This window comes from Drosophila mojavensis, unplaced genomic scaffold, assembly GCF_018153725.1.
Source record: "Drosophila mojavensis isolate 15081-1352.22 unplaced genomic scaffold, ASM1815372v1 contig_136, whole genome shotgun sequence".
Taxonomy (NCBI): domain Eukaryota; kingdom Metazoa; phylum Arthropoda; class Insecta; order Diptera; family Drosophilidae; genus Drosophila; species Drosophila mojavensis.
In genome coordinates, this window is record NW_025318667.1 from 25,170,564 (window position 1) to 25,186,113 (window position 15,550).

Genomic DNA, 15,550 nt, shown 5'->3' on the forward strand with positions numbered 1-15,550 from the left:
TTTCTGTGTTTATGTTTTTCATTTTCCATATTTTTTTACGTTTTTGTTTTTTTTTTTTTTAGTGTTTAATTAGTAGTTTTCATAAACAACGTGCGATTTTCTAGTTTCCATTTTGTCTTGTCCTGGTTTAGGATATGATGATGCTTGTAGCACAGTATAACACTTTTTGGCGGCGCATGAAAGTGCGCTACACGTTTTTTTTTTCTTTCTTTTTTTTTTTGCCTATTCTCTTCATTCTTAGCATTCGCTTAAATTTTGTTTAGGGATTTGCCAATTCGTAATCGAAAAAATGTTTGATTTTTTTGTTTTTGTTTTATAAATTTGTTTTGCCATTTTAATAAGAAATTGCCCGATATATTAAATTATATATCTTATAAGTGTATAAATATGCGTATGTGTATGTGGGTGTATTGTAAAATATATAACAATTGTTGTTAATTTTTTATACAAAATCGAGAATCGATTATTCAACCAAATAAATTAGACATACAAATAATTTATTTAATTAATAGAGATATATGGGTAGAAAGAGATAGAGCAAAACTATAGTTACTAAAACAAAGTAACAAAAAAGAAAAAACAAAAATAATGAATAAACAGAATTTAAGAACCATTGCTAAAGCATACACATTCCATTATTTTAGCGTTTTTTTCTCTCTTTTGTTTGCTTTTTTTTTTGTTTTTTTGTCTAAGAACTTGCCTAATTTAAATACTAAGAAGCGCCCCGCGTTGGCGCTATCTGGCGGCAGCGAGTGGCGCCTCCGCAGCGGCGGCAAAAGGAAACTAACTCATTTTTCGCCTTAAGAATTTGCAATTCGAAATTCGAAAATTCGAAAATTGATCGAATTCGAACTCAATTGATTGGTTTTGCTTAGTTTAGCAACTGCGACGCCGATTCCGATTACGATAACGATAACGATTACAATTACAATTACAATAACGATTGCGATTGCGATTGCGACTGCGATTGCCAACCGTTTACTTGCTATTGAGTATGTCCTCTCGACAGGCAACCGCCGCCACCAGCGCCGCACCGCGTCCAGATCCATCCTCGGAGAGCATCAGATCGAAGGTGATGCCCGGCTTGATCAGCTGCGATATCTTCTCCACCATCAGATTGTGGAACTTAGGATGGAAACGGTAGACGCTGCCATCGACGCCGACCGTCACGTGGGGCTCGTCCATTTTGTTGATCAGCGTGGCGATGCCCGCGGAGACGAGGTGGGCCGCTCGCTTCGAGACGCACTCGCAGATGTAGCGGACGTTGGCGCAGTCACCATCGGTGGCATTGGAGAGGCCCAGCTCCTCCAGCACCAGGCGGCAGTTGGTGTATGTTCCGGGCTCATCGGCCTCAATTTCGCTCACGTATTTGGTGAAGAAGAGGCCGCGCGTGAACAGCACCTCCGATCCTTGGCCATTGAAGAGCACGCCATTCTGTGTCATCTTGACCAGCACCAGGCGCACCAGCTCGCCCATGTACATGCCCGAGATCATCTTCTCGAACGTCTGCTTGCCGGGATTGATGCTGTGGCTGTCGATGTCGTTGTCGAATTCGGTGCGCACAAAGTCGAGTGCTCCGTTGTCACCGAACGCGCCCCACTCCGTGTTGATGAGAACGTGCGGCTTGTTATTGTCGGCCATGTCGAAGAGCTCGGCCTCCTCGACCTTCTCCACGTAGCAGGCATTGGAGCCGGTGCCGACAATGAGCCCTATCTTGCAGTTGTGGTTCTTCCAGGCGCAGCTCATCAGGGTGCCCGTCGTGTCGTTGAGTATGGCACAGACATCGATTTGTACGTCGCCGCGGCGCGCGATCGCATCCTTGAGCAGCTGGACGACATCCTCGTTGACAACGCCGGCACAGTCGAAGCCCTTTGTCCAGGTCTCGAGCAGGCCCTTGGTCAGGCCCAGCTGGCGCAGCGGGAACGAAAACGTGAATCCCAGAGGTAGGCGCTCCGAGTACACATTATGCTCGGCCATAAAATTGGACAAACATTCGGCAATATGATCGAACAGCTGACGGCCGGAGCCGATCATGATGTGCTGCGGTATCGCATAGATGCGCGACTCCATCTGGAAGTCGTTGTTCTCCTGCAGGTGGATGAGAAGCACACGGAAATTGGTGCCGCCCAGATCGAGGGCCAGGAACTTGCCGCGCTCATTGCCATTGGGCAGATCCTGGACGTAGGTAACGAAACATTTGACATTCGCCTTGGCGTGCGTGTCCTTGGCCAGGCCGCGCCTCACCTCGTGCAGTATGCGATAGCACAGCTCCTGCACCTGCTCATCGGTTAGCAACAGCTGCTGACATAACTCGTGCACCATTTTCTTTTTTTCCGCTGCACTCGCACCAGCTGCTGATGTTTGTATTTGAATTGCATTTGCATTTGCGTTCGCTGTCGCCGCGGTCGCCGCAGTCGCCGAATTCGCTGCATTTGTCGCTTTACTCGTTTCGCTGCCGATAGTGAAGCTGACGCCGCTCGCCGCCGCGGGCTGCACTCTTACATTGTCCGTTTCGTCGGTGCCTTTGCAGCCGTTGTGGCCATTCAGTTTTGTGGCTAGTCCGTTGCTATTTATAGAAACGCTGCGCATCGCGCCATTCAGCTGCTGCTGCTCTTGGTCCATGTCGTTGTAATTGCTGTTCCTTTTGATTTCGCTTTCGCTTTAGCTCTTGGCTTTAGTTTTGGCAGTCGCCTAACGGCAGTCACAGGCACTGGCACCAAAAAAAAAATTATATATATATATATATACTATATATATTTATTACAGAAACTTGTATTTTTGTGCACGCGCGTTAAGTTCGCGTTTTTTTATTTTCGCTTGATTTTCGTATTTCGTTTTTCTGTTTTCTTTATTTTTTGTTGGCCGCCTTGTTTTTTGCTAGTTTTGTGCGAGATTATTGTCTTTGTTTGCTTGAATTTTTATTTAAATTTTGTTTCTTTTTATTTGTTTGCGATTTTCGCTTTTAGTTGACTTTGCGTTGCTTTTTTGAAATACTTTTTTCTTTTGTCTCGGCCGCTTTATTTTCGTCCGCTGCACGCGTCCACTGCTGTGAAACGTTTGTTACGGAATTATTCTCCGTGAAGCTCTGCCAGTTGCTTTACGCTGCTGCTACCGACGTCGAGCGTGCGCTGTCGCCGTCAACGTCAGCGTCGTTTGTGTTTGCCTGTGTGTGTGTGTCCATATATATGGTGTGTGTACGTAGTGTACTTTGAAGGAACCTTGAAGGTCAAAATTGACAATTCGTATTGGAGAGGGCAGCATTTTCTGCTGGGCCTGCGTTCAAGATACAATATCGTGTACGTTAGTGTGCACATTGAGGGAGAGCGCGAGAGAATGAGCGCACACAAACATACATACAAACACACATGCATACATACACATATAGAGAGCAAGAGAGCACATGTTGTGCCTAGCCGCTTCATGAATGGCTGTTGTACGTATTAGGGGCGGCCAACGTTGCGGGCAGAGGCAGCAGCAGCGACACCACTGCTCTCACTGAGAAACGAAGCGGGAGAGCGGTCAGGTGTGTGTCGCAGACATTTTGCCATCGTCAGCAAGCCATTGCACACTATACGCTCGCTCGGCTTATTGGTAAGCCCTGAATAGCTTATGCATATCATATCTATCATTTCATTGATATTTGTGAAGTCGTTAAATTAAAAGTTAATGAATGCACATACCTGTCTATGTGTGTGTAATAATAATAATAATATAATGCTTTAGAATTTGAATATAGCTTAAAGTTTTGCTTGGAAAGCAGGTTATTCAAACGTCGGTATAGACTGAAAATTTCTCAAATCTTTCTGCGACTCTTTTTTGTATTTTCTGTTCGCTTTGTTACTACTGCCGTTGCCGCGTATAACAGTTTATGCTCAGTTTACAAGAACAAGTTTGCATAGCTGGTTCGCTGCCATCCAGAGCAGGCTCTCTTTGTCTTCTCCTTGACTGTATGTGTATATGTATGCATAATCATACTTACATACATACATATAAGCACACGGCATGGAATTTTTTGTTGATGGTCGTTGCCTGCTTTTGGCGTTCGTGGGGCTCGTCTCGCACTTTCCGTTGTTGTTGTTAGCCTCCACTGCCATTGCATGTACAGATGGTTGTATGCACAGGCATGTATGTGTATGTATGTCTTGCTGGTATGCATGTGTATAGCAATGTATGTACATACATACATATGTGCGTGTGTTTGCACACACGCATACGTACATACACATGTTTGCATGTGTACATGCTTCTATATCTTACGTGCCGTCGTTGACGTTCGCACGTTCCAACAACTCTGAAACGCATTGCCCGACCGACCGACTGTGCTTTTGTATTGGCAACTTCAGGCAGCAGCCTTCTTACCCCTCTCTCTCTCTTGCTCTGGAGCGCAACAAACATTTCCCTAACCTCTCGCCACCGCTCACTTGACTTTTGCGCTCACCTAGTTCCAAGGAACTTACTTTTCTGCTGGTTTTGTTTTTGTAATGCTCGTTACTCTTATTATTTCTTGCTCTTTGATTATTAGACTTAGGGTATGACACATTTCTGCTTACCGAGACCACTTAACATGTGCTATACATGTGTGTGTACATGCAGTCGTGCTTATCACAAATGTCTATGTTTAAGTATGTGTGTATGTATGTAGTGTAATTTGCATGTTGTTGTTATTGTTGAAAGAGGCTCGGCTGTCGCAATGTGGTTTTTGCTATTGCAACGACTGCTAGCATTATGTCTCGCATGAATTGCAACAACAGTAATGACGTGATCATGTGAGCTGAGCCTTCGGCTGTGTGAGTGATGGTAGGCGTAATTGACACGCATACATGCGAGCATACGCGGATGCATGCGCCTATGTATGTACATACATACATATGTATGCATATGCCCATATGCTATGCACTTACATATACATATATGCTCATACACACATATGTTTGTATATATGTATGTATGTACATATATTTGCGCAGCAGACACACGCCCACATATTTGTGTGAATGCGTGTGTGTGTGTCATGCATGTAATCAAATTCACACACTAAGCGCGACAGGCTCGCACGTGTCTTTTTTCAACTAGTTTCTTGGCAAAACTAAACAACAACTAAAAACATGATATATGAATACATATGTATGTATAAATTGAAAACAAATGGCTTGGAACAATAACAAAACAGCATACATACAAACATACATACATATGTACAAATGTATGTGTGTGCGTGTGTTTAGGGTCCACATTATTGTTATGAACCACCAGCAAAATTCTAAAATTTTTTATCTTTTCAAATACAACTACATATTGTACATATACGTACATTACCAAGTGGTTTCTTATCTGGCTAACGGAAATTGCTTAGAAAAAATGAAATACAAAATTCAAACGACGACAAAATTTAGTGGGCGTCGTCTGTGCCTAGTCTCAGGGGCTGGACGGGTCTACTGCGTCGGTCATAGTCAAGCAGAAATGTACATGCATGTATGTACATATGTACATACATATGTATGTATATATGTTCATACGTATGAACGTAATAGGAATTAGACGATAACATGCATGCATACATATGCACATGCAAATGTATGTAGCATGCACCCGTACTATGCCAACTTGTGTGTTTGTATGTAAGAAGGCGAGAGCAGTTCCACTGCAAGACACTTGACTGCATTAACTGTAATTTTTAAAAAATGTGACGAAATCCTGTTTGTGTTTATTGAAACCGGTTCGCAACGCATGAGGCTGTAAAGGCAAAGACTCGAACTCTTTGCGAACCAGCTGAACTGAACCGAGCTCAATTATTCAAGAGTTCCGCGAACCACTTAATAACCGCCACAGACAACTAAAATTGGAGTTGTTTATCTTTGCTCTCTCCTTGTGGCGTCCGTTTGCTGTTGGTTTACAAAGCAATGCATTCGTTGCCGCTGCTGTTGCGTCTGCCTCTGCCTCTGCCGCTGGCCGCCGTTGCCATTGCCGTTGCTGTTGCTGGTGCTCAGTAAAGTTATTTGTTGTCCGCAATTGGGATCCAGATTTGGGGGCTCGCCCCGTTGTATACACACATACAGACATACACATGCGCCTCCATATACACATTCGCTGCGTGCATGTGTTTGTGTGTGGAGGTTGGTCGCGCCGTTTTGCGCTTGCTCATCGTCTCTGCCGCCTACGTGCGTGTGTGTGTGTGCGTGTAAAAATAATACACATGCATATGCACATATATATTGGTGGGCGTGTGTGTGTGTTGTACATACAGAATAATTGATTTTTATCGTGCTCTCTTATATTACAATTTGTTGTTGTATTTGCTGCCACGCGCAGAGCCTGCTGTGACGTCAATGATGATGACGTCGTAAATGGTAAGCATTGTGAAACTCGCCCAAGCCCAGGGGTCAATGCAGCGGCACCTAACGGAATATTTTTGAATGTCGAGTAGACGAAAGAAGAAGATGAATAACGAAAGGCCTTCGATCTTTCTATCTCTTTGCCTCTGACTGAACAAAGTCATTAATTATAATATTCAGATTTTTGGCAACTTAAAGCGATTTCACGTGACGCTGCTGAGACTGTCTCCCACGCAGTCAGCGCTGGTTCGCGCAAAAAATGGCTAATATAAAAACCTGGCAGGCCACAAATCATTAGCAAATAAAATACAAAAAGAAAACAAGCTAAATACCACAACTCAAATACAAAACTATCAAAAATAAATATGTATAAAAAAACTATAAAAATATACATACATATACTATATGTACATATGAATATGCGTGCAGCATGCCAGTGCCTGTAATATCATTTTATCAAGCTGATAATTTTAATTTGGTTTTAATTACTTATAATTTGGCCAGGCCAGTTGCCGGGAAGTAGCGCCAATTTCACAGCGCATGAATTCGTCGGCGATTCGCCCCAAACTCCGATTGCATCAGCCTTTAAACTTCGGCAAGGTCAAACGCCCGCTCGCGTATAACAGTAAGAGTTCTGCGATGAGCCACACACCACCTGTGCCCTTCAGCCCCCTGCAGCGTAGCTGTCATAACAATGGTTTGGGTTTAGTGCCCAAAATAGAGCGAGTACGGCAAAGAGAGTGAGAGAGGAAACCTGTTTTGCATGTGGTATGTGTGATATTTGTCCAAGTACTACTTATGCATGTATAACAGAAACAGGTTGGCTTACATTTTTTAAAAGCCAGCTCTAAAGCACACAAATTTAAAGGCTTATCATCGCCCAAATAATCGTCAGAGTCAACGGTAAACAGTCACCTTGAGCAAGTTTGGATTTCAACAGCACGTTTTAGACACATGTGCCACGAGTTAGTCGCGAGATTAGGCAAGGCCATGAACTGCCGGGTGATACATGTAATTAAAAAGCCGGACAGACGAAGGGCGCTCAATCCTATATCAACATTAATATATATGTACATACGTATGTATATGTATATGTATAAGATTGGTATTAATCGTAAATGGCTTATCTCAAACTTGAATGCTGTGCACAGCAACGGACATTTTGAATTTGAAAACGAATCCGAATTAATGTGTGGCAACGGCTCGAGTGCTGCCAGACATGCATGTTTTTGAAGTTGTGGCAATATGGTGGCTTGCCCACGCGATAGGTATCGAGCTATCGAATAGCGTATCGATACAGTCCAGGTTGCCAAACACTGTTTTGCCCAGTTGACCAGCACTTCAGTTAGCTGGCAACGCAAAAAGAAACGGAAGAGCGGGAGGTGCTGATTGTTGTTTTTTTTTTGCGCCACACACTAAACACACCAGTCCGTGAAAAGTCAAACAACAATATTTTGCAAAAGTGCGATTAGCAAGTGAAGTGCAAGTGCGAACAATGACAACGTCCTCAATTAAACGACGCCGTTCCCCCCACGCTGCTCCCGCATCGAATGATGGGGAAAGCCTGGAGAATGACAACGACAACAACAGCAGCAGAACCGACAGCAGCAACAGCAGGGCATTGCCCAACAATCGTATCAGCATCAGCAACATGTCCAAGCGCGATTCCGAGGAGGACAGCTGGGCATCCAAGGGCTATAGCTATATCAATCCGTTTGTGCATCGCATACAAATCGACGATCATATTGAAGTAGCCAAGGTGAGATTTCCGCTTTACGTTCACTCGCACTCGCACTCGCACCCGCACGCCTTACCTTACCTTGTTCAAGAAAAAGAAGAAAGAAACAAAAAAATGAAAAAAAAAAAGAAAAAAAAAAACAGTATTAGCTTAAACACAGCTGACGTCGGGCTGTGTGGAATTAGAGGGGAGTGACTACAAAATGTGAAATGTTATTTGAATTGTTGTAGTATGTGTTATAGTTGTTGTTATTGTTATTGTTGTAGTTGTAGTTGTTGTCGTTGACTAATGGCCGACCCACACATGTACACAAACATGCATATATATATTTCAAATGCAATGTTCTATATATGTATATACACCCACACAAACACACACACATACATAATAAATACACAAATACATAAGCACGTATGAATTAGTATATGTGAGCATAATTGCACTTGACCAAGTTGAGCCATCGAGGATGTCGATAGTCACACGTTTCATATTATCGATATATGTACTTTCTTTTGCTGGGGCCTCTTTTATCTGTCATAGTTTCGCACGATGCCCCGGCGCCAACGTCGCTGTTAACGTCAGCGACGAAGGCGTCGCTGCCAACTTAGCTGTGAAGACAAAAGCAGCGAAAATCGTACGATTTTTCATGTTGTCGTCTTATGGTTGCTGTTGTAGCTGTAGTTGTAGTTGTAGCTGTTGTTGGTGTTGCTTTTGCTTTCGTTTTTTGCCGGTTCCTTGGGGCGTTTCGTTGCCATGTAGTTGTTGTAGTTGTTGTATGGTAGCAACCGTTACTTATTTTTATTTTTGTTGCTGTAAGAGCACGCCTTCTGCTTTTTGCAGCTATTCTAGAGATGGGCTTGTGCCAAGTTTAGCCGACACGAACCGCAAGTCGAAAGCACGCACGATCAAACGATAAGCAAGCAATTCTTTAATATTTATGAAAATACTTTTTGTATGTTATATTAATAAAAGTGCTTTTTTTTTATTATTTATTTAAATAAAATAAAAACGAAATGAAATCGAACAAATATGTTTTATTCAGAATATCTCATTAGCAGTGTCAACTATATGTATGCATGTGTGTATCATCTCTAAGTTGGTATGTCAGAAGTGTTCCCGTTGCTAGTTCTGTTATTGCCTGCCTAAACACACCCCCACCCCCATCCACACCTGCTTATCTACGTAGTCTAGTCTAGTTGCTATTCGCAACACGTTATTTAAGCAGCAAACGGAATTTCGCTGTAAATCTGTTTGTTTATCTTACAGTTAAGTTTTTGCATATTGCATGGGAAGGTGGAGGCGGCAGTCGGGGGCTGGCTGAGAGTATTGGTGGCGGATTACTCACTCTAAAATTTGTATACATACATATATAAATATGCATGTGTTGCTAGATGTGAGGTTTCTATGATTAAATCGGCTCATTTGGCATAGCTAATCGTTCAGTGTCGTTAAACACATGATATATGATATATAGGTTTATATATGTACATATCATATATCATGGCTGAATCATATATGTATAAGATTGTAGACCAGGAAAATGTGGCTCTAAATATAAATATTGGTATTTTTTGTTATTTTTTTTATTTTCAGATATATTAAAATTATATACATATAAACTTATACTAAGAATTTATAGTTATATGTGTACATAAGTATGTGTCTATACCCTGATCAGTTTTACCTTATCTCTGAACATGTCATAGGCTAATGTGCGCTTTCGTTGGGTCCATTTTTCATTTCAGTATGACGCATCAAAGTTTTTATTGATTCAAAATAAATACAGTTGAAATCGGAAATACTAGAATGACCTTTAGCCTGGCCCACATATGTATGTATATACATGCATATACATATACATATATATTCATGTACAATTATGCATATTAGTGAATAAAGCTCGTCTTCAGGTCGAAACTAGTTTCAGCTTGCTCTAGTTGCCTTGATCACCGAATCAAGGTCGAGGCAGGCACTCGCATTGGCCGTCTCAAGATCTCTTAATGATATGCTTAGATAAACATAAAGCACAAAAATATATGAATATTCATATGTGTACGTGCATACATATCCACACAAACATACACATACTATTGTCTACATATATGTTTTTATTTTTCATATATACTTTGCCTATTAACTTTGGCACACTGCGCCAAATATGTCTATGTACATATGGGTCTATGCATCCAAGTTCTCCGTTAGTTAAAAATAAATAAAATAAAATAAAGTTTACAATGGTTTTACTTTTAGTTATTTAATTTTAAATTTAAATGAAATTTAAAATTCACATTTCCATTTTTAAAACTGTCAACATATTCTTTATGAGCTTATGCATTTTTTATAAAAATTGATAGCAAGGAATTTTAAACTATTTATTTATTTATTTATTTATTTATTTCTTAAAATATATTTTTGTGTATGTGTAAATATGTATTTTTTTTATTCAAATAAAACTAATTTATTTAATTATGTATGAACATATATAAACATACAACAAAAAAGATTTTTTAGCTGACACTGCTCGACTTCGAAATATCTTGTACCCTGCAAGGAGCTGATATTCCAATTAATCTACGCTTTACTTATTTTATATAATATATCTATTAATCTATATCAAAATTTCAGAATATGATATAGATAGATAGTCTCAAGATTCATAAAGTTAAGTTTCCAAGTCTCTAGCAGTATTCAACTTAGACTTAAGAAACGAAATTGAGATTTTTGATAATTGTCGATAAAAACAAAATGGTATAAATTATCGAAAACAAATAACTATAAACCCTTACTTCGTATGGTATTTAAATGAATTCCGGGTATACAAATAAAGAGAGCGCAATATTTATGTATTTGTAATATTTATTGTATACGTATAGTTATATTTTTATGCAGTTAGATTTTTATGGAGCGAACTTTACGAAATACAAAAATATGGATTTTTAAGTAAAAAACTTAATTGAATCAAGATTTTGCAATTTATGTTTGTATTGTTCATACTTAAGTATTATCAACATTAATAACATTGTAAGCCCATTTTCATTTGTTTCTGTCAACAGCGTGTTTCATTCCCATGCGTTTCTGTTGTCGCTTTTGTATCTTGATATTGGCAGTTCTGGCCAGTCAGAAAGAAGAAGACGTGCTCGATGATCAAGATGTATTTAATCAAGACAATGGTGTAACAGGTGCTCATGAATGAATGCAGAGATTGTAAACAATTTTATTATTTTCATTATGTTTGCCCATTATTTTTTCTTATTTTTCAGTTAAAGTATTAGGATTAAACCTATACGGATATATACATATATGAAGATCTGACAAAAAAAATTGAGAAAATATGTGAAACAACAGTTATCTTTTAGGTTATCTTCTAGTCGTGCACTGCCGACTAAAGAACAACTATATAGTTCATATACATAGTTCATAGTTCAGTATTTTAAAGCTGATAGCTGAACCTCTGTCCTAATGACTCGCTGCTCTACTAAGCCGATTTAAAGTGATAAAAAATAGTGACATTTGGCTTTGAGAAACAAAATATATACATATAAATATAAATATTGTATATGGATTTAGTAATATAGCTATAAATATTCAAGTCATGTAAATTAGTTTCTGATATTGAAGTCCAAAGTTTCTAATATTCACGGTAAATCGACGTCTAGAACTTTCCCTTTCCAGCGCGATGTAGTCGCGCAACGAATATGATTTGGAAATACAACAGGAAAATGCAGATAGCGTAATACTAGAGACAAAGCTGAATACTAAATGCTATAAGGAATGTTGAACTTTAGCGCACACGTCAATTAGTTGACTTAGGCGATCGAGTTTCGCAGTTCCACATTGTATTTGTATTTTCTGTTTGTTTTATAAACTTTCATTGGTCATTTGTCGTCTGTCGTTTGTCGTCTGTCGGCTGGGAGATATCAAAGTTCAGTTTGAAAACGGTTTGCCTTATCGTATGGGGGGGCCACGATAAGCGCGCTTTGAATTTGTGTTTTGTCTGCAGAGGCGCTAATCACCGTTATCTATTGCAGATCTATGTGCTGACCGTCCTGTTGCTGCCCATACGCGTGGTGGGATGCGTCCTGTCGCTGCTATCGGCATGGATGTTCGCCTGCATCGGCCTCTATGGCATGTCCATGGAGGAGTTGCAGGCCAAGCCGCTCAGCGGCTGGCGCAAGTATGTTGGAGCTTAACTGATGGGCAGTCCATTCACTCAGAGATTAATATGTCTTCTATGCTCTCGGCAGGCTCATGCAGTATTGGACGGCACGTGCCATGCGCATGGTATACACGTCCGGATCGTTCCACTACATCAAGATGAAGGGCACACCGGCCACCTCGAAGGAGGCGCCCATATTGGTCGTGGCGCCGCATTCGTCGTATGTGGATTCCATTGTGGTCGTCTCTGGCCATCCGCCGTCGATTGTGGCCAAGCGTGAGACGGCGGACATTCCGCTGCTGGGTCGCATCATCAACTACGCCCAGCCCATTTATGTACAGCGCGAGGATCCCAACTCCAGGCAGAACACCATTAAGAATATTGTGGATCGTGCCCGCTCGCCCGAAGACTGGCCGCAGGTGGTCATCTTTGCCGAGGGCACGTGCACCAATCGCACGGCGCTAATCAAATTCAAGCCCGGCGCCTTCTATCCGGGCGTGCCCGTGCAGCCAGTGCTGCTCCGATACCCCAACAAGTTCGACACCTTCACCTGGACCTGGGATGGTCCCGGCGTGTAAGTGTAGTCAATTCAGATAATTTAGACATCCTTATCGAGCTCCTAACCTTTATTCCTCAACAAACAGGCTGCGCTTGCTATGGCTGACCATGACACAGTTCTATAACCGTTGCGAAATCGAATACCTGCCCGTATACACACCGTCGCCCGCCGAAATGGCCGATGCCAATCTCTATGCCAACAACGTACGCCAAGTGATGGCCGCGTAAGTTTTCAATCTGGAATCGAGAGACACTTATCGTATATATATATTTATCGCATATCGTATTATGTATTTGTAGCGCATTGGATGTGCCCACGTCGGACTATTCGTTCGAGGATGTGATCGTGATGAGCCGGGCGCGTGAAATGAAAATACCATTTCCCGGCGACATTGTTGAGATCGAGCATACGCTCGATGCCCTAGACCTCCTCGACTCGAAGCGCGACATGGAACTGTGCGAAAAGTATCTGACGCTGGCCAACCCAGAGAACCTGGACATAATCACATTCGCCGAGCTGCTCCAAGTGGACCTCAAGAACCCCGATTTGCACAAGCTCTTTGCTCTGCTCAATCATGTAGGTGGCTATAAATATAGAGGGGAATCCGGTTAATGCGACGAGAAAACAAGCTTATATGGGTATAGACTTTTCAACGGACTGTCGTTATACCCGGTTTCTACAGATCTATATTTGCATATCTATATATACTTATTCACTGACTAATATCTCTTCATCGACCTTTCCTTTCATATCTCTAGCGGCACAAGGGCACAGTGAGTCTGAAGAGTTTCTTGGTCTGTTCGCTGTTTTGCAAATTGAAAAATGACGAAATCATAGAGTTTCTGCGAGCACTAATCAAGGTAGGAGTAGCCCTGGATGGATGACCATAAGGGAATCGCTAATCTCATATTATTGCTTATATTCCTTAACAGCTGTATAGTGAGTCGAGTGAAAAGATTAGCAGGGAGAATTTCACGCGTTTAATGAAGCATGGCGGCAGCAAGATGACCGAGCAGAAAACACAGACGCTTTTCTATGCCCTGGACCCCGACAATGTTGGCTACGTATCCTTCGGTGAGTCCTGGATCCCAATTAGCTGTATAATGTGTGAAAACTAACGAGAAATTCCTTTGATTCACAGATAAGTTTGTACAGTATACGGAGCAACAGCCCAGCTATAAGTTTCTCTATCACAAGTCGGAGCACATAAGGCGGACGAAGAGTAGCAAGGCCACGCCCACAACCAACTGAACAATCCAAAAGAATGCATTTGGAGGCTGCAATAAAACTCAAGCTGGTTTTACAGATATTCGGAGATGTGCTATAGGCAAGCGGCAACCGGCAACATGCAACACGACACAGAGCGGAGGAGAAATAGAGATGAGAGCGAGAGAGAGAGAGAGAGCGAGATGGGGATAGATAGAAGGATATAGAGTGGGTGAGAGGGTGAAAGGGAAGGCGAATGACAGAGAAAGTGTAGCATAATGCAAAGTCAACCTAAGCAAAAAGTTCAATTGTAATCTAAATGTGTATGTGTATACAGATATATACATATGTATATCTATATGTGTTTGTATTAATTAATTTATTTATTGTGTACGTGTTTGTTGCCTACTGTAATTAGATTTGTATAGCTTGAGAAAATGAGAGGGCTGTGTAGACAGGTCCAGAGAGAAAGAGAGAGAGAGAGAGAGAGAGAGCGAGAGAGTTTTGCTGGCATAGCATAAATCTAGATATATATGTATATGTGATCTATGGACCTGTCTGCCGCTTCAACCAATTACCTTTATGTGTACTTTTACTTTTAACGCAAGTCATTTCATTATTGTGATTCTAATTATATATATATATATATACATATATTTTGCGAATTATACACTGTATATGTATGCATGCGGACTTTTCACTCATATTCCATGCGGACAGACTTTTGTTTTTGTTTTTGCTTACCTCTCTAGAATAGAACATGTTAAAATTAAATGTGAAATGCCAAAACCCCAAAAACACAATATGAACTGTAAATGTCTAAAAAAAAAAAAAAACAAAAAAACAATATATTAACTTATCTTTACTTTAGTTTTACTTTCTCTTTGTAATTCAGATCTTTAGTTCCTCCTCTACCATATATACATATATATATATATATACTCATGAATAGATTTTTTGTGCATTTGTAAAACTTATACACACACACACACACAAAACCGAAAAGACTTCTGGGCACATCCTCAGCACCCGAGTTAAACTAGAGTCTAGCTGTACTTAACCAAACATTGCATCTATTGCAAAATGACAAGCAACTATTGTAATACACACACACACTTACACATATACACTGATGAGTCTGCTCTGCTATATTTTAGAAATTGACTTTTGTAAAAATAATCAAACAACAACGTTATTATCGGCACACATCGTCGCTTCTATGCTCTTTCCAATATTGCTTTTAGTGACCAAATAAATACTCAAAACAGGAAACGAAAAAACAGAATTTATTTTCGCCTTTTAAGCTACGAAAATTGTTGTAATTGAATAAACATGATATTGGAAATTGAAGAACTTGAAGATAAATGTATTTTTGTATAAGCATTTAACTCGATTATCTGAAATGGAATTTAATTAAGCCTAACATGAATATTATTTTCGGGTAAAGAGCATACGATAGAAGTCGACATCAAGCACTTTTAGCCAGGCAAAACGTATATTATAATATCCAAATATATATATATATATAACTAGTGTGTATATCCACGAACCAACAATGT

The 15,550-nt window shown here is 40.7% G+C and overlaps 2 protein-coding genes across 2 annotated transcripts; one reads left to right on the plus strand and one right to left on the minus strand.

The window, feature by feature from the left end:
- Positions 1-469: 469 nt before the first annotated feature.
- LOC6584668 (hexokinase type 2) lies at positions 470-3,079 on the minus strand. The gene has a single exon (XM_002010276.4). The coding sequence runs from the start codon at positions 2,620-2,622 to the stop codon at positions 979-981; it is 1,644 nt and encodes a 547-aa protein (XP_002010312.1). The 5' UTR covers positions 2,623-3,079; the 3' UTR covers positions 470-978.
- Positions 3,080-7,660: 4,581 nt separating this feature from the next.
- LOC6584669 (lysophosphatidylcholine acyltransferase) lies at positions 7,661-15,124 on the plus strand. Its single transcript, XM_002010277.4, has 8 exons — positions 7,661-8,091; positions 12,099-12,244; positions 12,315-12,800; positions 12,871-13,008; positions 13,085-13,361; positions 13,544-13,645; positions 13,718-13,859; positions 13,927-15,124. Exons 1-8 carry the CDS (start codon positions 7,828-7,830, stop codon positions 14,034-14,036), a joined length of 1,665 nt encoding a protein of 554 aa, XP_002010313.1. The 5' UTR covers positions 7,661-7,827; the 3' UTR covers positions 14,037-15,124.
- Positions 15,125-15,550: the final 426 nt, after the last annotated feature.

Excerpts from the sequence above, each read along its gene's own strand:
- LOC6584669 (XM_002010277.4), top strand. The coding sequence starts at position 7,828 with ATGACAACGTCCTCAATTAAACGACGCCGTTCCCCCCACGCTGCTCCC. Across the intron at positions 12,801-12,870 it reads ACCTGGGATGGTCCCGGCGT|GCTGCGCTTGCTATGGCTGA; the intron begins GTAAGTGTAGTC and ends CTCAACAAACAG. Across the intron at positions 13,009-13,084 it reads GTACGCCAAGTGATGGCCGC|CGCATTGGATGTGCCCACGT; the intron begins GTAAGTTTTCAA and ends ATGTATTTGTAG.
- LOC6584668 (XM_002010276.4), bottom strand. The coding sequence starts at position 2,622 with ATGGACCAAGAGCAGCAGCAGCTGAATGGCGCGATGCGCAGCGTTTCT.